At 41.1% G+C, this 23,056-nt stretch overlaps 2 protein-coding genes across 2 annotated transcripts; both read right to left on the bottom strand.

Moving 5' to 3' along the window:
• Positions 1 to 1,041: 1,041 nt before the first annotated feature.
• igf2b (insulin-like growth factor 2b) lies at positions 1,042 to 5,736 on the bottom strand. Its single transcript, XM_049722878.2, has 4 exons — positions 5,457 to 5,736; positions 4,691 to 4,841; positions 3,206 to 3,387; positions 1,042 to 2,024 (listed from the first exon to the last, which is right to left on the bottom strand). Exons 1-4 carry the CDS (start codon positions 5,532 to 5,534, stop codon positions 1,785 to 1,787), a joined length of 651 nt encoding a protein of 216 aa, XP_049578835.1. The 5' UTR covers positions 5,535 to 5,736; the 3' UTR covers positions 1,042 to 1,784.
• A 1,813-nt stretch (positions 5,737 to 7,549) lies between these two features.
• Positions 7,550 to 14,031, bottom strand: th (tyrosine hydroxylase). Its single transcript, XM_049722877.2, has 13 exons — positions 13,875 to 14,031; positions 12,834 to 13,037; positions 12,580 to 12,754; positions 11,722 to 11,810; positions 11,552 to 11,619; positions 11,398 to 11,448; positions 10,556 to 10,701; positions 10,336 to 10,471; positions 9,805 to 9,874; positions 9,459 to 9,515; positions 9,282 to 9,377; positions 9,055 to 9,188; positions 7,550 to 8,312 (listed from the first exon to the last, which is right to left on the bottom strand). The coding sequence occupies exons 1-13, from the start codon at positions 13,956 to 13,958 to the stop codon at positions 8,153 to 8,155; spliced, it is 1,470 nt and encodes a 489-aa protein (XP_049578834.1). The 5' UTR covers positions 13,959 to 14,031; the 3' UTR covers positions 7,550 to 8,152.
• Positions 14,032 to 23,056: the final 9,025 nt, after the last annotated feature.

Genomic DNA, 23,056 nt, shown 5'->3' with positions numbered 1-23,056 from the left:
AGTGCCCTTATTTGTATTCCAACAAACAAACAAAAAAAGCTTGACGGCTCATTACGCAAGATACAGCTCAGACTATAGGAAATAACACAACGTCCCTGGAAACTAATTATATATCTACATATATATATATGTATGTGTACATATATATATTATATATATATATATGTACATATATATATATATGTACATATATATACATACATATGTACATATATACATGTATATATATATATAAAATTATATATGTATAGAGAGATATATTCAAGTATTTGTTTTCGGGCAAACGCATGTGAATACTACTGATATACAATAAGAAATAAATGTTAGTTGACATTATTGCTGTTTTTTCCCTTTGAATCAAAATGTCTGTGCCTTTTTGTTTTACAACGGTAAAGTAACATCATAAAATAACCATGAGGATGCCTAACATGGAAAAACAGAAATGTCATGGTACCAGAAACAGACAGGGGTTTCCTTTTTTTGTTGAAATGTTGATATGAAAAGAAAACAAGAAAACAATCAAATCAAACTAAAATAAAATCTTCAATTATCCCACTTGTCCGTGCCATGACACTTCCTGTCGGAGCAGTCCGCAAAGCCACGGTAAACAGGAAGTACTGTCCCAGGACTTTTGTCCTGTCCCAATCCAGGCAGTCCACAGTGTCCCATATTAAGTCCCCTGCGCCCATCTGCCTCCGGGTCGGAAGACAGGAGGGACAGGGCCAGGGTCTTTTGTCCCCCTTCCCGTGTATGCCAGCAAACTTGTGTTGAGCAGCCACCAGCACTTCCTTTGAGCCTTGATGCCCTCTTCGCCCCCATAGTTTCTCAGTGACACTTCCCCCTTGACTTTGCCACTGCCAGGAGCTCCCCCATCTTTCTCTCTTTTGTTTCAGTCACACTTTCCTTAAAACGGAAAGTAATAATATATTCAACAAAAAAAACAAACGTGCTTTTTAACCTCTTCTTTGAGTCCTTTCCCAAAGCTAGCACCATGGCATTTTTTAAGCTACACGTTCATTGTTCATAAAAAAATAGTGCCATATATTTTTCTTTAGTTTGACGTAATCCGTGGCAATGTGCAATTTTGCAGACTCTTTTCTGCTTTTTGTTTGTGATCAAAAGGTGCTGGAACAGGAATCTAATTTTATAAAATAATTCCTTACAGTGTGGAAGTCCCTTTAAAGGTAGCGGTGCAAACTAAAAAATAAAATTAAAAAAAAAACAAAAAACTAACAGATTTTCTTCTTTTTTGCTTCAGGAAAAAAAAAATGTGGAATGGATTCTGTCATGCAAGCTTCTCCTCATGTTGAGTCGTCTTCCACAAAGCCAAAAAAAAATAAAAAATCATTCCGTTGGGTGTCCTCTTGACACTTGCAAAACACATCTCCTTGCTCTCTTCCATTAACTGTTTTGCTTACGGGTCCACCTGAATGGCATTCAGCCGAATTGTTAACTTTTTGTTCATCACTTGTGTTTGTGCCTTTTGTGTCAGTGACTGAAAGAGCTAGCGAAAAAAAGTTCAGACAGGAAGAATGTGAAGACATGTTTGTGTTCCGGAGGACGGCGGTAGGGTTTGAGGGGTATTAGAAAGAGGGCAGAGGGTCAAGAAGTGGTGGATGAGAATGGGCTGGGGGTGAGGGTGGGGGCGTAGGGGCATGGGGCTCGGACAGGGCAGGGGAGGTCAAAGAGGACTGCCACAGAAATGACGTCAGAGACAAAGCTATAATCCCCTAGGCTTTTTTGTCCTTGCAAACACTTGTCTGTGCAAAGGGCTGGCAATGGGCTCATTTGTGGTTGACATAGTTGTTCGTGGTGAGCAAGACAGGCGGTAGTTTGCTGGGCAGGCTGATCAGGGGCCGGTGGAAGCTTGCTTCCTCCTGGGCTTTCATCTTCTCCGCCTGCCTTCGGAACTTTTTGGCTCTTAGGATGGCGGGGACACCCCTCCGGAGTCGCTGGGCCGCCTTCCTCTGCCACTGCTCGTATTTGGAATACTTCACGGGCACATGCTGCTTCCTCGGGGCTTCCTTTTGCGGCATGCCGGCAAAATAAAGGGGAAAAAAACAGAAAAAAAAGGGAGAAGATGAAGTCAGTTCATTACAGCTGATATGCTTATTTTGCGGCTGATCAAATGTGATTCTCAAAGCGGCAAGTCATAATGCGTAGCCTTGGCCGGCTTCCAAACAGTACTTGTTTTGGTTTCCTCAACTAAGAGAAGCTGTCAACAAGTGCTTAGTTCTGCCTCTTTAACAAGCGGCGAAAAAGGATGGGCTCCCGTCTCGTCTACATATGAGGGGCACGCAAAAGCTCACCAAACGACCTTCTGAATGGCTAAACTGCTGCATACTGAATGACCATATAAACATTGCAAATTTAACAATGCTAGGTGTTTCGCTGAGTACCACTGAATGAGAAACAAGTAGGAATGGTAGCAGGGGGCCTGGAATTTATGCGCCAGTAGCCAGTGATCCATGTGAATGGCTTGTTTTGGTCCTGCCACTTGAAGAGTGTTTATCCCCCTTCATTCACTTGAGGCTCGCTCAATAGCTTAAGAACAGCTGGCCCTCAGAGCAGGCTGTACCCATCAACTCTCCCTGCCCGGACAAACTAGGGACATGTCCAAACTAATTCCCCACCGGCGTCCCCCCCACCCCCCTCTCTGGACTAGAGGTCTGCTTACTTTTCTCCTATGGATTTACGATTGCACCGTTCATTCAACTGCTTGTCACTGACACGTGAACATGACCAAGCATAAAGGGATTTTGCAGGGGATTGTAAAAGGTCGGGAGCACAGCCATTACTGTGTCTTCTTGTGGCCTCGGTGAAGCACTTAGACAATTTGCTGCACGTGTGAGGGAGACTCTAAGGGCTCTGTCAGCTTTTTTTTTTTTTTTTAAATGCAAACGCATGCCACATTCCGCAGTTGCATGAGTAATGAGCGAATAATCTTACGGAACACATTGTTTTCGTCACGGACCAGCAGTCAGTGTGTGAGCTTTTCCTTTCTTGAGCACAATGTGCTACACTGGCTGGACAATTTCCACGACGGTCAGCACTTTACATTATCATTAGATCATCTAACAAGACGGTCTGTACAGCGTGTCAAGGATATAGGGGTGAGGCAGAGGTGAACAGAGGACAACATGATGGGAGGAGTAGGATTTCACTGGTTCCCAGACTGTTGTGTTGTTGTTGCTGTGATGCACACCTGCTTTAATGGAGGCATCACCGGTACGACCTGTAGAGAGGTGGCCGACACATCTCTTTCTGACTTGGCGGGTTTGGCACAGTACTGCTCCAGAAGGTTGAGGTCACAGCTACGGAAACAACACTCCTCCACTATCCCACGATTCTGGGTGCGCCTGGCGTTCCCCCTGCTGGTGGGCCTACCTGCGGAGAGACGCAAAACAGAACGTAAGGCAAAGAAGGCCTAAAGCAAGGAACACACACTCTCTTCAGAAATGGATCTAGGTTGTTTTTGCAGGATTACAATCGTAGCGCCGCAAAGAGGATAACAGGAAATCTATGACCAACTGCAACAAATCTTTTTGTTTGGAGAAGATAATCTGACGAGGGCTATCTGGAAGTCCCTTAATGAGCAAATGCGCATGTAAACAGCATGTAGTGGGCCAGACGAGCCAGCCCGTCCCTTAGGTGAGCAAATACATAAAATGGAAACTCCTCTGCGACCTTGTCCTTTGTCAAGTCAGCAGAGATAACAAGAATGAGGAGGGGCAGAGAGGTAGAGAAAACAGCCCGGGGGAATCAGTGCAGGAGTGTGTGAGCCTTGAAAAACAGGAGGTGAATGCAAATCAAAAGAGGAACAGAGTAATGACGGGAAAGAAAAGCACGAGAGAAGAAGAAGGGGCTGAGTGTTTCAATGTTCCACGGGGGAATGCCGTCAACGATCAATAAAGGGCTCATTTGAAGACCCGCGCCCCACACAATGTTGGAGAAATCTCACGAGACACAAGAGAGATTTGATTGCAGGAAGGAAAAGGGGAAAAAGAAACTAGGGAGGAGAAATCATCCAAATTAGATAATGGTCCGTGAAAAAGCCATGTTCAGAGATATTTCTTATGTGTGTCAAAAGTGAGATTTTTTTTGTGAGTGTGTATGTTTGTGCATACCAATATCTAGTATGTGTGTCGCAGTTTATCCACTCAGGGATTAACAATCCATCACAATGCAAACAATGCTTTACATGTCTTGCCATCATTATGCCACACAAGTTAATGATCTGGCATATATTTAAAAAAAAATAAAAAATAGCACACACTCACACAAACATCCTTGGACCACGGTGGTCTATGTGGTCTGTGCACACTAGGGTGGTGGTGACTGGTATGCCTCTTGGGGTGCTATTACTTTACTGGTAAACAAGCAACTCATTGTATTGTATGCGGCTTCACGGCTCGCCGGCCTTTCATATGCAATGAGCGGTACAGTGCGGTGCGCAGGCCTGTGGTGCGCATCGGGACTAACACTCGAGACACAGCTGTCTTCTTCGCTTCTCTTGTGTGCGTGTGTGTATGAATGTTTGACGCCCAGACGGAGCAAATAGGCAAATAGTATCAGCTATGCAAACAATTTTTTTTCTTTTCTTTTTTTTTTTGCGGGGGCACGCGCACAGGCACGCAAATGATTTAAGGCCACACAATTGCGCAGTACCGTTACGCGCGCACAAACGTACTGAAATAGAAGCCTCTGTCTTCGCAGACGAATTGAAGCGCGTCCACCAGCTCTCCCCCACACAGGGTCTCTGCCGAGGTCATCTCCACCGCATAGAGGGTGAGTGCCAGTGCAAAGAGCAAGGAACGGCTGGACGAGGACATCTTCTTGACCTGCAAGCACACGCATACACGCAAGGTGAACTTACACCCAAATTCAAAACGACACATTACTTCCGCAGTTTTTACTCATTTCTTAATTTAAAAACAAATTCAGTCCGCTTTCTGCGCGCTTTTAAATGCCACGGTCCCAACTCGGCACCGAGGAGGGAGAAGAGCTAATTGTGGAGGAAAATTGCAAGACAAGTGCCGTTTTACCTCTTGCGCAACATGCCAGACTTCGCAAGAGCGGCTGGCTGTTCGATAGTTAACTATCAGAAAAGCTAAACTCAGCATTTGTTGTCCCCCTTGCGCACCCTTTATTGAGCAAACTGACCCTCGCCTACCGCCCCCTATCTGCCGGCAAATAAGACCAGCTGTTTGCTCCAAGTCCTGCACCAGCCGGCACACCAAATTACCTCCAAATTTTAATCCTTCTGGTTTGTCTTTTGCATGAAATGCCAGTAATGCTAATTCACTCATGGCATAATGGCACTTTGAACTTTTGCATTAAGCCGTGCATTTATATTTTAGATTTTCTCATTGTATTCATTTATTTTATTCAATGACCCACGTGCAAAGAGTCATTAAAATATGCATGTGTAAAAGTTACTGTTAATTATTGCTAACCTTTCGTCTGCTCTCCTCCGTTGTCCTGCAGGTGTGGCAAAATGATTTGTGTCCGGGTCTCGATTGCAGGGTCTCCATGACAGTCGGCAGTAGTCACCCCAAAAAACAAAACAAAAAACAAAAAAACAAAAAAAGAAAGAAAGGAATGAAAAGGTTGGTCTGACGTGGTCGGGTGCTTGCAGGTGAGTTAGTTTCCCCGGTTGGTTAGTTTGATGATGTGTGAGAGGCTGTCCCAGAGACCGAGGCGACAGACCAAACTTCTGAGGGAGAAGTATTATATACCAAAACACGCCCACTTTACACCCCACACTCCACCCCTCGCTCCTCCCCTCCTCCTCACGGCACGGTTAAAAAAACATGGAGACGTCTTTCACAAAAATGCTCTAGAAGAGAAGCATAAGGAAAAATATAGCCCTATTGAAGGAAGATCAGAACCTATGATCATGACCTACAGCGTTTACGCACCAGGTCAAACTATCTCCACGGGACTCTTCACATCACCTAGTCAACGCACATTCTCCACATTGCTCAGACTGCGTTAAATCAGTGCGTCTGCTTGATGAGGTCAACTTTCGTTGACTCACCAAGGGGTGTCAGTGAGCGGTGATACCCTGCCAAGAGGAGAGTGATGCAGCAGTGCCTCTCAGTGACCCAAAAGTCAGGGTGAGCGAGCACGAGAGCAAAACGCGCACACCGCCCTCGTGTGAGGAAGGACGGGAGGTAATAAAAACCAATTGATCAACTGAAATGACGTCACGCACAGTGATGAACGCCACAAGCGTACCTAACATAGCAGGTGAGGATGTAGGCATGATGTCATCCTTAAGCTGTCATCTCCGTCGAACCCCCTCCCGTCTCGTTTGGCAACGATTCCATCTGGATTTCTCAATTCTGACGTCATGATTCGTGATGGAACCAACAGGAGCACCTTGCATGACGCACTGTAGAAACACATCATTCTTATGGCTATTTAGTTATGCTTAAAAGTGCCACTTTGTCTGCTTCGGTTTTTTTTTTTTTTTTTTCATTGGGACTCACGAATGACAGTAGGATGGTTCAACAACGTGCCGCTTCCGTCTTGAAGGATTTAAAATACTGGTTAGCAGCACCCTCCCGTGGCAAAACACTACAATGCAATCACCTTGCCAAGAAGGTAATAAACCACCGCATTTTTTTCCTGAATAAAAACAATCGAGAAGTAGAGACAAAAAGAAGATAATAATTATTCATTTATCGATTTACAGGTGAGCAGCACAGTGTTTCAAAGTTTAGCAAATCGGCCCAATTATGCAAATACGCAAGCTTTTATAAACTAAACCCACAAACAATTAATTGATAAATTATTATTATGTGGAATATATGATTGTATTCAGTAATATTTATGAATTAAGGGTTCAGTTCAGCAACAGGTGAGATTTTTTTTTACTGAAATGTCAGAGTTATGAATTGTAATGCATGGTAAAGCTTTTATCGGTCAAACTAACCCCACAAATAATGAAAATATCTCAAAAACAGAAGTACAGTGGTGCACTGCATTTCACAGAGAGCTCTTTTGATTTTGTCCTCTCATCTAACTGAATAAAGTAACCCAGATATCACACACCTTTATGATATGTCATGCTTGACACCACTGCAAGCTGCAACCAAAATAGTAAGGATACTGTTACAGTCACGCAGCCAATTCTTGCTAAAACATAATCACATGAAGGTAGGGTGATCTAATGTTATGTGGAAAAACCTTTGATGAGGCAGACGGCACACTGGTTGGTAGGTAGCTGGTGTGCCTCTCCGTCGAGAGGGCTCAGGTTCAAATCTCGGCTTAAGGTTGTGTGTGGATTTACTTGTTCTCCATGTGCTTGTTTGGGATTTCTTCAGGCACTCCATCTTCCTTCAGGTTTCCAAAAACATGCATGTTAGATGAATGGGATTAATTGTTTTTATGGGCTTTGTGATTGGATGGAAACGACATCGGATGTGGTTTACATGTGACCAAAGACGAGCAGAATAGAAAATGAATAGTTGGAGATAAAAATAATGATGGGATGTAAATATGGGGTATTTTAGTAGTTTAGCTATTCAGTAAAGCAATGATCAACAGCTCATCATGTGGTTTTATTTTCTTAATCATGCATTGACACTCAACACATAAATGGAAAAAATACATTGACTATCTTAAATAAAAATACATTGACTATCTTAAATAAAAATATCTGAAATACTTAATTCACATAGCATTTGTCATACAGCAGACACAGGTGATACAATATGATTTGATTTTATACAGCATCAACTTTCCCTAGTAGATGCTGAATGTATATGTTGCTGATTATAAAATACTCAAACCATACTCTTTTCGTATACGTCTTTGATTTTGATTTACATTACATTTTAGTTTCAACACAACACTTTTTTCCTTAACAGACTGTATGGATAGCTGCCTCTACACCACAAGAGGCACTGAACATCTTTGGAAACATCATCTTAAGTGTTTACATTGAGGTTGAAATGGTTGCAGTCTTTTTTTTTTTTTTTTTTTGGCCAGCTTCTAGAAGATCAGCTTTTCATTCTAAACTCCATCAGAGTGGAGGCACCAAACACACAAGGTTTGTCACACTTTGGGTGTTGCAGAGCACAGCAGAGAGCAAGCAAACAACAGCAAGGTGGGGTGGGAAGACAAGAAGGTCAAGGGTCCATTTTCAGGACAAAACACCAAGGGCATCCGTCAGCATCTTCAATTCATCCTTCACTCCTTCCAAGCTTCCTTGGATCTTCAAGGGGTTGTCAAGGACTTCAATGCTGCTGGTGTAGGGATCAAACTTCACTGAGAAGGGACGGTGGATTCCAGCAACAAATGCCCTGGTTAAAGTTTCACACAGAGAGGCAAGAAAATAAAGGTTAAGGAGCACTTGAGGTCGCATGGCACAGTGGAGCATGTCTGGCTTACGATCAAGAGTTTTCTACCTTTGAATCTTGCCTTGGACTTTTCACAATCTACTTGTCATGCATGCGTTTTGTTTGTGTACACGTATGTTTATTAATGGTTCACAGGTGTAAATGTGAACAAAGACTTTCCTGTGGTCAGCTGGCAGAGGCTGCAGCTCACCTGTGGCAGTATAAGCGGTAAAAAATGCCTTGGTGCAGCACCAATGTTTGACTTGGCCTTAGCGCACACTATGCGTGCGTACAGAAACCAAAATGTCCGCATGAGAAATATTCTCCTATGTAATGATATTCATCGTACTTTTGCTCGTATCGATTCTATTTTGATAAACATTCCCTTGCTGCTATTTTCATATGGAGTGTGACTAAATCCTGTCAAAACACTCACCAAAGCTATTTGTTTTGCAAGGCAGCATTTGATGTGTATGCCAAATAAAACGGCAGTATTTTGCTATGGTAAGAGGGCCTACATTAGTAACAGCTGTCTTCTGGCTGACCTACAAAAGTTTGTGGTCTCCAGGGATGGATGGCTGTTCTATGACCTTGTCCTTGCATAACCTTCCTGTCATCCTTCTGTTTGTTGTTTATTTTTCTCATGTTCTTTCTCACTTTCAATATGTTTTTGCCAAGGGTTTGCATCCAGGTGACAGCGCTCTACCTGAATTTTTCCTTTGCGTCAGAGAAACTCTCCGAAATGAAGTAGACGGGCTGGTAGGTCTGGTCTTGGTAGGGCTGCACTGCTGCAGCTTCTGGATCAAACGCTCTCGTTTCTGGTTCATCCGAGAGAGAGTGCTGCATGGAGAGGGAATGAATACAAGGTGGAGTTGGCTGCTGCATCTTCTGAAATTATGAGAAGATTAAAACACAAATGAGGGTGGAACCTACCACAAGTTCTCCGTATGAAGAAAGCAGTCCGGCGCCATAAGCCCTCACTTCACCATTTTGTTTGCACAGGCCGTACTCCACAGTGAACCAGTACAGCTGGAAGAAAAACCATGCAAATCAAGTGTTGAATGAGGACGTCACTATCTACAGTATTTGAGTTTACACTGTTGGTCTTACTGTGGATAGTTTTTCAATATCTTCATCCGAAGCACCCAGTGATGCCAGGCCAAGATTCTGCAGAAAATAATCCAATGATGTTTTGATACGGAGAGGCGCACACTGGCTCATCACAACATTATTACTATTTGTGCTCTCTAATGTGTTCAATTTGTTTTTAAATCTGCATTTTCAATGCTGACTGACAAGTTTACTGTTTATTTTATTGCTAAATTAAGTAAACACAGACTAGAATCTGCTGCCAGTGGGATACAGTGCATTCAACCACAGCCACAATAAAACAATTGTAAAACCGAACCTATAAATGATAGTGTCGGTAGTCAAGAATCAATTTGAGTTGGATTACCTGGGAAAACTGTGCGAATGTGCGGTCTGCCAGCATGGGGACGTGGCCTAAAAGTTCGTGGACACAGTCGCTGGATGGAAAGAGAAACAGAGAAAAAATGTGCTCCTGTGGACCTACAGCTCATGCCTAATCTACTGCATGTTTTTTTCTTGTCAAAGCAAAGAGGGCAGGTGGGAGACATTACATTGTGTATTAAAATGTGCTTTTGAAAAAAATCACCAACCTACACAAAAGTAATGGTCACACTTTTGTTGCAGAATTCTTTGAGGCACTTCTTGCAATCCAACAATTTGAGACCTGTGCACCTCATGTCAGGCAGTTTCGCTAACATTATTTTCAAGACCAGTTTTGTGAGTTTATTTTAAATAATTCGACTGGCCACAATTCAGAAGCAATGCTTGATTTTCATTGGTTAATGTGTTTTTTTTTTTCTCATCAAGTGTGTACATTGATTGAAATGGGGAAAGGAGGATTACTCAGTTTGTGCCCTCAATCATTCTTTTTCAGTTGGCGTTACTCTGGTATACCCACGGCTCTGGGGAATGCATAGGAGACGAGCCATGTCGGATGTACTGGGTGCACTGAAACACCCGGAACGCCAAACTTGCCAGGAAATCTCTTGCCGAAAGGAGACCTGCTACTGGACGCAGCAGAAAGCCAGTGCGCTCTGTGTTTTAGGAGATGAAAAAGTGTTCTCATCACATATGTATCACATCTGCAACGAGTCTTTAAACAAACTCCTGCTCCATACCTTTAAGGAAGCGGGACACATCTTCCAGCTGGGGAATGTTGTTTGGACTATAGCCACAATGCCTTTCCAGGAGACGGAAGGCCTCAAGGTACTCACTACAGGCATGCGTGCTGTACAAGTCCCTCAGAGTCGAGTAGACTTCCCTCCTGGCAAGAGATGAAGAATTGTGTGATTTCTTCATACCAAAACACAGTCTGACTATTGTTATTTATTTTCAGTCAATATGCAAAGTTTCATTCCTTTTTTGGTGTGAAAATTCCATTCGTTTCTATTGCCACATCAAACCCATTTAAGTATGCATGAGGACAAAAGTAAGGAAAAGTGACAGTGACAGACATGGCCACAACATGGCTTGTTCTCAGGCTAATTTGGTGAAAAAATATTATCCATTTTAATAAAGCAATAACATATTGTGGGTAGATTGTGTTTTTAATAAATGAATTCAGCTTCTCGACCTGACCACATCAATCAAAACTAAAGTCAAACCTTGGCGTGATTTAGAATATTGTCTTGGAACCCACATCAAGTTCAAACATTATAGCTAGAGTATTTCTTCACATTGGATGAACTTGGCATGAACTGAGCTGAAAATGAACTCCATGTCGGAAGAATCTGCTCAAATTACAGGCTGCCTAATCTAATGGACTGCTTTGATACTGTTGTTCATGTGTAAATAATTGAGCAAAATAGCCATGAAAGTCACATCACACAATCCTCAGTGACACTCACGAGTGGAGACAACAAAACAACACAACCAAACTTTATGGCTGAACCTCTTGTGAGATGCGTGCATATTCTTGTTAACGGGTGAAATTGAAATAGAAATATACAGCAACCCTCACCAAGTAGCAATTTCCTCATCTGTATATTCCACCCTGGGAATCGTCGCTCCGCTGTGGACAGACAAATGTGTACTTGTATCAGTTTGTTATGTTCATGTATCTTGTAAGGTTGCTTGCACAGTAGCCACTCAGCTGCTTAAAATACGTCTCTTACTGTCTGTATCCAAAGGCAATGTCTCCAATCATTTTCCTCCTCTGTCTGTAGACGGGGTCTGTGAAGCCCTATTCAAATCAAATTAATCAGAAACACTGATCCAATTTTCTTGGCCAATGCCATTAAGAACAATTGTTTCCCTGTATGTGTCATGCAAGGTCTTGACTTACGGGATGATCATGATCCAAGTCGGGATCAAATTTGGTGATCAGATGGTGACATTTATCCAAATCTGCTATTTTCTTTGGAAACCAGTGAACTGGGAAAAAAAGGTCAGATTCAGATATTATGTGAACAAGCGAACAATAAAAGCAAGTAAGTATATTTTTATTTTTGGTAATAAAATATTCGTGACAGTACAACTGTTAAAATTCTTGGCCCACCACAAAATTTGTTGTTTAAGAAATGCTAAATTGACCATATTTTGGATCACTTCAAAGTCTAAATTTGAGTGACAAAAATTCGACAAACAGCTATGTAGTTGGTCTTTCTGATTCAAAGAACCTTCAAAGTAGATAACCAGAATACTAATACTAATACTAATACTACTAATACTAATAATAATTGTTTAACAAAAAAAATCTATGTGATACAAGGGAGCTTCAATGTAAGTGGTAAAACCTCTTATTTGCTCACTCACATTGCCTACATCATTAGGAGTTTTTCTAATAGAAACAAAACAAAAATCCTAGTAATGCCTATATATAAAAGCTCTTTTATGCAGTATTAGATTTGTGCGCACAAGATAAAATATATATTGAATTATAATCTCACAGATACAGCTCTGGAAGACATCAAGAGACCACAGCAAGATAAATTCAAAATTTAGGATACGTTCAAAATTTAGGATAGCATATCCTCGTTGTGCTCATCACGAGGCGTTTACAGAAAATGACAAATTACTCCAGTTACTTTGCATCCAAACAAAGATTTGCATGTTTGTACAGTACAGATCATTTTGCCGTGGTCCCTTTACTTTTTCAAGAGGTAAAACATGTGTGTTGAATACAGGAATTGGAAAGCCTTACATTTGACTTCTTTGGTGGTCTTGACGTCTTCTGCATTTCTTTTGATTGAGCTGATAAGAGTGCTGACGTCAGAGACGTGCATCTCACAGCGGACAAAATACTCCAGGCTGTGCAGACTGTCCTTGGGCTTGCGGCATGGTCGCGTCTCCAGATGATGGATCTTTGCTTCGAATGTCTGAAACACAGATAATGACCTCCCAATTAATGTCAACGCATTGGGTACGGGGGAGAAATATTTGACACAGAGCCTATACCTCAAACACTTTGAGAGTCTTCGAAAGCACAGGCGTCTTGTTGCTGGCTAAAGTGAAGAAGAGGTTGACAAGGGCTTTTCCATCATCCTCTTCGAACACTATTTGCTCGCTGGCCTCTGCAGCCTCTGCTGCGGCTGCGGCTGCCTCGCGCTCCTTCCGTGCATCGTCGATCAAGCTCTGCCGTCGTCCTAGGAAGCGCTGTGACTGATTCAAAGGAAACTTATATATAACATAACTATATTTATTTATAAAGTGAATAATGACGACACAAAAATGACCTTGGTGCACAAAAAAAACTATAATTTCTCCAAATGCCTGCAAAAGCACGCTGATTCAAAAAGAAACAATTCAATGCTAGATAAGCCTCATAAAGTGAGGTATACAATAGACTAATTAATTAATTGATTGATGGATTAATTAATTCAAATTTACATTGGTAATGAACGGTTAAAAAGGTAGGGAGTGCTATAAACGTTGATATCTTAAAGGATAGCCAGCCACCAAAACCAAATGTGAAAAATGAAATAAAATACATAATTTAAAAATAGTAATGTATTCGAATATGACCAGCAGTGCCCATTCAGATTTGCTTTATATTTGATTATTTGCGTTAACAGGGTGGCAGTCTATGTCACTTTAAATTGTTCTTTGTACTTCGTGGTGCGTAACGCTGCGCGTTCAGTAAAGGCAATACAGTCACATTTAGGGCATCCTTGCGCTAATGTGTGAAAAGAAAAGCTTACGAAAGTTTCTCTTATTCTTGCCGTAATGGAGTCCGACCACCAAAACCAAATGTGAAAAATGAAATAAAATACATAATTTTAAAATAGTAATGTATTCGAATATGACCAGCAGTGCCCATTGAGATTTGCTTTATATTTGATTATTTGCGTTAACAGGGTGGCAGTCTATGTCACCTAAAATTGTTCTTTGTACTTCGTGGTGCGTAACGCTACGCGTTCAGTAAAGGCAATACAGTCACATTTAGGGCATCCTTGTGCTAATGTGTGAAAAGCTTACAAAAGTTTCTCTTATTCTTACCGTAATGGAGTCCGACCTTTCCAGTTCGGATGCTGCTCTGCGGATGCTCTTGGACGAGGATGTGGAGCTGCTCGAAAGTGGCATCTTGCGTGAGAAAGCGCTGGGGAGCTGCAACAAGTCAGTGTGCGTCTGAGGGTGCCTTCCACCGCGTTTCTATTTTTTCATCCCCAGACAGAAGCGTCCTTCTTTTTATACGCTCAGTTGTTTGCAGTTTCTGACGTCAAACAAACTTAGGTCAATTCAGCAATGCACGTGCACTTAGTATTTATATTCGAGAGCAAATTTGTACCATACTTAACAACTATACTTCATAGATCATGTTGTTCTTAACGTATCTTAAATACACACTTAACCCTAACTTTTCTTAAATACACACATTTCTTAACGTCACATATATTCACGCTACTGCGTTTATTTATTTATTTATTTATTTATTTATTTATTTATTTATTTATTTATTTATTTATTTATTTGTATGTATATGTATATATAGGTGGCTCGGTGGCGCACTGGTTAGCACGGGCGCGGGTTCGATTCTACCTTCGGCCCTCCCTGTGTAGAGTTTGCATGTTCTCCGTGGGCCCGCGTGGGTTTTCTCCAGGAACTCCGGTTTCCTCCCGCATCCCAAAAACATGCTTGGTAGGCCGATTGAGCACTCCAAATTGTCCCTAGGCGCGAGTGCGAATGGTTGTTCGTCTCTGTGTGCCCTGGGATTGGCTGGCAACCAGTTCAGGGTGTCCCCCGCCTACTGCCCGATGACTGCTGGGATAGGCTCCAGCATGCCCGTGACCCCCTTTGGGGACAAGCGGTACAAATAATGGATGGATGGATGGATGGATGGATGGATGGATGGATGGATGGATGGATGGATGGATGGATGGATGGATGGATGGATGGATGGATGGATGGATGTGTATACATATATATAGTATATATATATATATATGTATGTGTGCGTGCGTGAGTGTGTGTCTGTGTGTGTGACTAATTTGTAGACACTGCAATGACACGATAATCAAAGTCTTTACTTCAGGCCTAAATGTTAGGTTAGAATGGGTGGGTGAGGTGGGGGGTTAACCGTGGAAAATTTAGTCACTTTATCAGGTCAATCCAATCTGTGCATCTCCTCAAAATTAGATTTCATTGTGTAGGGGGGACAAAACACACACATACGGCCACGATGTACACTGCACATACCCTGTTTAGGACTGTCTCTGTCTTACCTCAGCAACAAGCGCATCACATAGATTTGTAGCCTATTGCTTTTGTCTGAGGACTTAGCTGCTTAACATGATTGTGGAGTGATGTACGTTGCCCACAGGCAGGCAGGGGTAAAAAGATTATCTGAGGACCTCTGGTCAAATGCTATGGCTGCAACCTTGAAGGGGTGCAGAGGAGGCATGTGTGACTCTGCGCTTAGACGTTTCTTGTCCAACCTGAGCCAACTGGCTTAAAATGCTGGAGAGCATTATAGCCTCTGGCTTATGACAACTCTGACCCCTTTTGCGGAGCACAGAGAGGGAAAGGTTGAAATATAAAACAAATGATTGTAACAACAAATAGACTTACGGTATATTTCTACCTTGTTGGAATGACGATAAATTCCTTAAAGAGCATTGCGGTGATAGGTCTGTACTGTAATCTAATATGCACTTTACACTTTAGTATTGCTCAGGCCGGTATAATATTGCACGAGAGGTCTTACTCTTGTTTGATTTCACATGTATTGTACATTTACTTCATGAATTTTAACACTCCTACTAGAGACTTAAATTATTTTCTTACAGATTATTTTAAACCCCAAAGCAGGTCATTATTAAAATGGCAATAATAACAAAATGTTCGTCAGAAATAGACAATTTAAATGCTACTTTAAATCTTTAGAAGTAACTAGAATGTTTAAGGGTGAAAATTTTAATTGATTTGCTTCCCGGGGGTTATTCAAGGTTCCCTTTTTCATTATTTTGACATTTTGTTGAAAGTGTTATTTTCTGAAAGGCAAAACAATGTGACGCTTGACATTTATTTGCAATTAGGCATAATTATTCACGCCGTAGCTAATAATTTATTTCAAGTGTTTGCGTGTGTGTGTGCATGTGTGTGTGTGCGTGTGTGTGTGTGTGTGTGTGTGTGTGTGTGTGCGTGTGTGTGTGTGTGTGTGTGTGCGTGTGTGTGTGTGTTTGCATGCATGCGTGCGTGTGTGTGAGAGCAACATAATATATCTTGTTTACAGACGTCTGTTGTCTTCATCAACAGAAGTGTCAAATCCAGGTCCTAAAAATAAAAACCCTGCCACAGTTGGGCTTTAGCCGCTTGTGTTCATCAAGCACTGATTTCCAACTTTTACAAGGACCATTTGTAGCCAAGTGGTCATGAGCTGCGGGTCATGACTGAAAGGACAACAATTTCAATTAATCAAAATAAGCTCCCTCCACCGGAACTAACTAAGAAATAAGGTGAGAAGCTCAGTCATCTAGTAGGGGCTTAGGTTGAAGCCTTGGGCATCTGGTGAAGATGCTTCCCTAATGAGGTGTTGCAGGCACGTTTCAGAGAGAAGGCCCTAGGGACAGCCCAAGCAAGACATGCTGGTGAGATATGTCTCCCACCTGGATTTGGAACACCAACTATCTCCTTGGAAAACCAACGCAATGTGACTGGGGAGAGGGACATTTGAGTTTTCCTTACTTAAGCGGCTACCAGCGCAACCCATTTATGTATAAGCAGAAGAAATTTAATTGATGGAGGTGTACATGGAGGAGTGCATGGAGGAGTGCATGGATATTCATACAAGTGCTTTACAATTCCAAGTAATGTCTCATTAGCTGGCTGAGGCATTTGTGTCAACCCCTGCCAACTAACTTTTGACACAATTGTGAAGAGGCGACATCGCTCCAGCATTCTTACCTCTGTTTTTCCAACTCTAGCTTTTTTTTCTCAAAGTTTTGGAAATACTTGCAAATGACACCGGGATTATAATTATTACAATTATGCATTGATTCAGTGGATGCATTGTGCCATTGTAAGTGTCAGCGTTTGCCTGCGTAATTGTGGAACCTCAGACGGGTTAATTGCACCTAACGAGGCCAGCTGGGCTATTATCCATCATCCTCCGCGATTCTTTCTCCGCAGGGCGGCAGAACGTCAGTCACCTTTGAGTTTAGCATCACAACACATTTTGTTGATGAAGAGAAACGGATACACAAAATATTGTCCTATGATAGTTTTTTTAATCTCTCCGGACACACAAAAAAAAAAAAAAAGGACAAAAAGGAAAACGTCGCAAATGCTTTGGCACATCTATGCAAATGATCATGTACAATTGTCCGATGTTTCCGACATTATCAATTGCTTATGTCATGTTGATCAAAATGTATAATAAGGGGTCTCTATTAAATTGCCTCACACACCACAACATTTTTTGTATTAGTTCATTATGTTGGTCTTTATATATAAATTGGTTGAACAAGTTGTCATATGTCAAGCGTACAATAATCCCTCATTTTTCGCTGGGGTTACGTTCTGAAAAGAACCTGTGATAGGCGAAATTTTATTATTTTTTTTATCATTATTATACAGGTATAACATTGAAGCCAAAGGACAAAACTTGTTTTCGGGCCCAACCATTTGTTTAACAAAGATGAGTAAGCAAATAATTTCAATCAGTACGTACTATATAGTGTGCCTCTGCGGTTTGATTCTGCTCTGTAGTGTCTTTTTCATCTGAATCCATAACAATGTGGAAAAAAATCAGTGAAGCGGCAAGGCCGTGAAAGGTGAACCGTCCTATTGCGAGGGATGACTGTATTTCCATACATTTCTATGAAACTTTTTCCTCCTGCTTAATCTTGACTTTCTATGAAAGGGGAAATATATAAGCATTAGATCGACAAATAATCAGCATGTTTTCTGAAATAGCTCACCACAAAAGAAGGTTATTGTTGTGGTGTGTAAAAGTCAGGCTGCATTGATGGTCTGTCAACAAATTACAGTCTCAACAATAAAAGCGTAAATGAGACTCTTGTCCAGTCTCATACATGTACCAATTTAGTGTCGCAATAAGAGCACAAACCAGAAGGGCTTGGAAGGTGAAATTATCTTGAACTATATCATGTTCATATTGCCCAATTTTACATCTTGACCGACGCATAAACACATCCATACCCAAATACTCTACCAGTGTTGTATGAGGATAAACGTGAATGCATTGAGGGAAACTGGAAATGAGCAAGGAAAGACAAACACGTCGTGTGTATATTGGGAATTATCTTGAATTGGCCTCAAGTGGTGTTTGCCCAACACACTGGTGTCACGACAGTTCATTGCTCAACACTCAAACATTAAAAATACAAAGAAACAATGGCATTTTGTTTGATTGATGGAAATTTAATGTGCAAGTTTATGGAGCCGCAAAAGATGTTTGAAGCGTGTATGTGTGTTTGCCCTGCCCTGTCATATTTTATAGTGCAATAACAATTGCCCTAGGCCCATGCATTTCACTTGCCCCTCTAAATACTGAGGTCTCGTAGCGCATCTGCTTAGAGTAAGCAAATAATTGACAACAGGACTACTTTGTATGACTTAAGTTTGACTCATCAGAACAATGCCTCAAGCAATCGTCATTAAAATTCACTGACAATTTTACTGACAAGTATGTTTGAGGGATTCAAATTTTGAGAAAGGATCCAAAGGATCCATGATGTTTTGCTATTCGTATGAATTGTTTAAAAAAAATGGACTTAGTGTTTACCAAATTTCAAGGTCAATCTCACAAATGACTGCGGAAAAACTGTATAATTCCTTGAGGCTGTTGCCGCACACTTAAATGCCGCGCACGAGTTAACTGGAGAGGTCTGTATTACACGGATTTATAGTCGATTAAGGTCATCCACAACAACTTTGACAGAACATAAAGATGCATGTAAAGTTTCATTGAAGTTATTCATCAGTAAGATTTGACTTTAGAAGTGATGTGATGATGCATGCACACTGCCTTTGGCAATGCATATTTGATGCGCTGTTGTTTTACTTTGTTTCACAACGGAGCAAAATGTCACTTCTGATGGGTTTGACTGTAGTCTTGTCATGGCCATCTACTTAATGAGCCATTTTCCATAAGCGCAACAGGATTGTGGAAAAAAATTGAGTATGTTAGGATTCCCTGCTGGTTCAATCAGAGGACCAAAAGCCAAATTCACATGCAGGGCAGTGTTTAATCTGAAAATACCAACACGGAAACATATTCAAATTCAAGTGTAACCAAGTATTTTTTCATTGCGTTGTGTTCTGTTTTTTTTTAGGTATGTTATTAAATTAAATGTTATTATTAAATGTAAAAACAAAAGATTACAAAGGTTAGATTTTCCCAACATCATTAACATTTCACATACGAAACAAAAAACCTGAATAAAATATGTATATACAAATTTCTACAGGTTCTTGAGTAACATGCCAAGTTGACTGAGCAGCAGAAAACCTTTGCAGATTGCTTCCAAAACCTCCATCTTTTCACTTTCAGGCAGTCTGAATAGTTACCATCAAGGGAAAGGAATGTTCTAAACTTTTGTTTCAATACCATTGCCATGTTGAGTGAAGTAATCTTTCTTGAGACAAGCGCCTTAGTAACGTGGTTGCTATAGCAACATCTGATTGTAATGCAACAAGTAGAGACTGAATCAACATCACATTCTGCTTTATTTTTGCTCCCAATCCTCCAAGACTTTGCAGACTGCACAACCTGTTAATAATATGAATGTTGGATTACAAGAGGTCCACACAATCTAATTGATCTAAATTGATTCATTGTTTTTTTTTCTTAAGAATGTTGTTGCTGCAGGACAGTCTACAGACTGATGTGCAACCCATGTCAGAGGCACAGCACCCCTGTTGTTTTTATATATAAAATGATTAGGCCCACGTTGTTCAACCATTAGCACTGTTCTGGTTACTGGGGTCATGGCGGTAGTCACAGTGCTATGACGTGTTAATATTGGCTGTCTAGCCCTCTAGCAGTGACACGCAAGCTGTGTGGAACTAGAGACTCCCAATTAGATTTACCTTTTCTTAATGGGCTGCTGTCATCCACCAGCCTGCAGCGTCCCGCTAGTGCTTAATGAACATCAAGCAGCTGGGGCCGCAGATACACACCACTTGCTTGTGGTACGTACTATATCTGCCTACACCTGTAACAAGTTTCCATCCATCTAATTTTTGAATTGCTTTCCCTTACGAGAGTTGCAGGCGTGCTAGAGCTGACTTTGGGCAGGGTACACTGGTCGCCAATCAGTCACAGGGCACACATAGACCATTCATGCTTATAATCACAACTACGGGCACTTTAGAGTGTTCAATCTGCCTACCTTGCATGGTTTTGGAATATGGGAGGAAATATGGTGATTTAGTTCTCAGAGTTCTTCTCCACCAAACCCACCATTTAGTTTTTGAACTTGAACTGAAAGAACATATAAATCTGAAACGCTGCTGTTTAATAAACATGGCATTGAAATGCATTTAAGTGTTACATGTTATTAAAAAAACTTTTTGCCAAAATGTTCCTTTTTACTGCAAATGAATATCGGCTTAAAATATCGGTTATCAGCCTCTTCAACCACTAATAATCGGGATCGCACTGAACCTTTCAACTGCTGGACAAAACTTATTTTTAATACTCTCTGGCAGCATGTGAATTATGAATGCATTGTATTTTTGAGGTAAATACGTAAATCAAACCTCTTTTGTTATATTTATCAGAAAGGGAAACGATATTGTCTAAGCCAAACCCTGATTAACTCGTGCATACACTATCCACTTTTCTATCATTGAATGTTTTTGCAGACCAGAAGTTTTAACAACCATGGCGGCTGAAAGTTAGTTTGACATTCATTGAAAGTCCTTTATTGTCAAAATATGAATAAACTGTTTTATTGTCAAGCGTGAAATCCTCAAATTACAGGAAACATTTTGTCAACTCACAGTCACTGACTCTGTGTGGCTGCATGTGCTCAAAGGTGTTTTCGGTGATTGTTGTTGGTGGCTAAAAGGTTTACTTGTGAAATCTGAACAACAAAGGTTGCAGTGGGCAATGAATCAAAAATAAAGATGTTATGATTAAAATTGCTTCTTGGTGCAAATGAAAGTAAATTGCACTCAAATTGCACAGAGCAGAGATTTCCGCCTGCCATAAACCAGATCAATGATTCAGCTAAATTTGTTGTGCATGTAGAACCTTATGACACAGCCACATCAGATGAGATAGTAGTTCCATTTGCCATCCTTCCAGCCCCCCACCAGACCTCCACTTGTGAATAATGACTGCAGCTGTGTCAATGGGGCTGCTTTGCTGTGTCTTATTTTGATGGCTTTCTATAGTCAGTGTGAATGTGTGTGTCTCTCTGATTATGGTGTACAAATAGGCCATTACTCATGTTAGAATGAGAGCGGCTTAATGGACAACAGAGGATGCGGGGGCAGGACTGCTCGTAAACACCGCCCTGTCCCTCCGGTCATATCGATAACACCATCCGTGCCATCTGGGAGCTTGACCACTTCATTCAAAAAACCCAATACCCCAGTGGAATGAGGTGGGCCACGTTGTACGCTCATTCTCCGTGTTGAATCACCAGAAACAGACAAGTGCTATCACCACTTTATTTTTTCTTTTGTCTCTCTCTTGCTTGTGCAACATCATTGCAGCTCGCACTTTTAACTCTCCGAATAAAGATCACAGATCGTGACAAAGATTGGGTCTCAAAATGTATTGGTTGAACAGTCAAATCATTACGATACATGGGGAAAAGATCATGCATAACAACATTTATTGTGCATTAAAAACATGAACAAGACACCTGTCAAAAGTGTGGCAGACGGGACATTGATGTTGACAGATTGACCGAAGCGTTCATATTATGGACAAAGAAATTTACACGAATGAAGTGGGAAAGCTAACAATAAATAACAATTTCCTTCTTGCAAATACTTCTCCATATTGAAGAAAGAAATAGGGCATGCTAATTGTATCTAACTCTTAACCTATGTCACATTCTAAAAATATAAATGAATGACATTAAAAATGTCTAGCTACACACTGATATTAACTTCATGCTTAGCAGAACGACAATGCACTTTATTCATATATATTTTATACCATTCATATGGGTTGTGGATTTGTGTAGAATAGGCAATCAGTTTTCAATCATAGTAGCACATCACTGCTGCCAACTTTGCCGTGGGAATTTTTAGAGGGCCACTATGCATTCATGTAACCCTCATTATCGGAAATGCACCAGCGTATTTTGCATCCAAACAGCCAGGTGTGTGCTTCAGCCCATTTATAGAGAGGGCAAGGTACAAAAACAAAACAATTAGGTTCGTTATTTGGGTGTGAGGGTCAAAATCCAACGCTGTGGAGTGCAGCTTTGAGTAACAGTTGCAGGTGTCACCATTGTCTTTGTGAATACGGCGCCTAATAAAGGAAAAGCCGACAAAGCTTTACAAGATATTCTTTTTAACAAGTCTGTTATGTCTACGTACAAAGTCTTACAGCCATGCTGCAATGAGTTATTCAAGCTCTAACACTGAAGAAAAAAAATCACCCAAAAAAAAAATAGAAATTGACCTTGAGATTGTACAAAACAATATTCAAAGCAGTGCTTTTTGTACCATATGATGATGAGGATGACGATGGTTATTATTTGTTTTTAACAAAATTGCCTGGACCCGAAAAAAGCTCTTTCCATGAGACTGACTTATACACCTGTCAACAGGTATTACACATCTTGTGTGTAAATTTCTTCAAACGTCTCTGCTGTAAATGATGCCTTCTCCGGACTGCAAATTTCGGATCCTTGCGGATTTTCAAATGGTCTTTCCATAATTGTCCAAAGTTTAGTTTCTAGCCATTCTTTGAGCTGGATGCAGCAAGCAGCTCCAGATTTTAACCAAGCTGTCTCCACATTTCACAACAGGTATGAGGTTCTCCATGTTTCAGTTTCAATTCATCTCATCATTTTTGAGTTATTCAGTGAACAATGTAGGTTATTCTTTCTTGAATCAGAGGGTTCCAACATTTGACCATGTGTGTGCGTTTAGACAAATTCCGTCTATAAATGCGCCACAATCATCCACAGTTTTCGAAAATCAGTAATTACTGTATATTTGTCTACATTTGTGGCTCGATCCTAAATGCT

The sequence above is a fragment of the Syngnathus scovelli genome, chromosome 6, assembly GCF_024217435.2.
Source record: "Syngnathus scovelli strain Florida chromosome 6, RoL_Ssco_1.2, whole genome shotgun sequence".
In the NCBI taxonomy this organism is placed as follows: domain Eukaryota; kingdom Metazoa; phylum Chordata; class Actinopteri; order Syngnathiformes; family Syngnathidae; genus Syngnathus; species Syngnathus scovelli.
Note: the sequence above shows the minus strand (reverse complement) of the source record. Positions and strands in the feature narration are given on the sequence as shown.

Coding starts and splice junctions, on each gene's coding strand:
- igf2b (XM_049722878.2), bottom strand. CDS start 5,534: ATGGAGACCCTGCAATCGAGACCCGGACACAAATCATTTTGCCACACC. Junction 4,842..5,456: donor CGGAGGAGAGCAGACGAAAG/GTTAGCAATAAT, acceptor GTGTGCTTGCAG/GTCAAGAAGATGTCCTCGTC. Junction 3,388..4,690: donor AGACAGAGGCTTCTATTTCA/GTACGTTTGTGC, acceptor GTCTCTCCGCAG/GTAGGCCCACCAGCAGGGGG.
- th (XM_049722877.2), bottom strand. CDS start 13,958: ATGCCACTTTCGAGCAGCTCCACATCCTCGTCCAAGAGCATCCGCAGA. Junction 13,038..13,874: donor AAAGGTCGGACTCCATTACG/GTAAGAATAAGA, acceptor CCTTTGAATCAG/TCACAGCGCTTCCTAGGACG. Junction 9,378..9,458: donor ATATTGAAAAACTATCCACA/GTAAGACCAACA, acceptor TTTTTCTTCCAG/CTGTACTGGTTCACTGTGGA.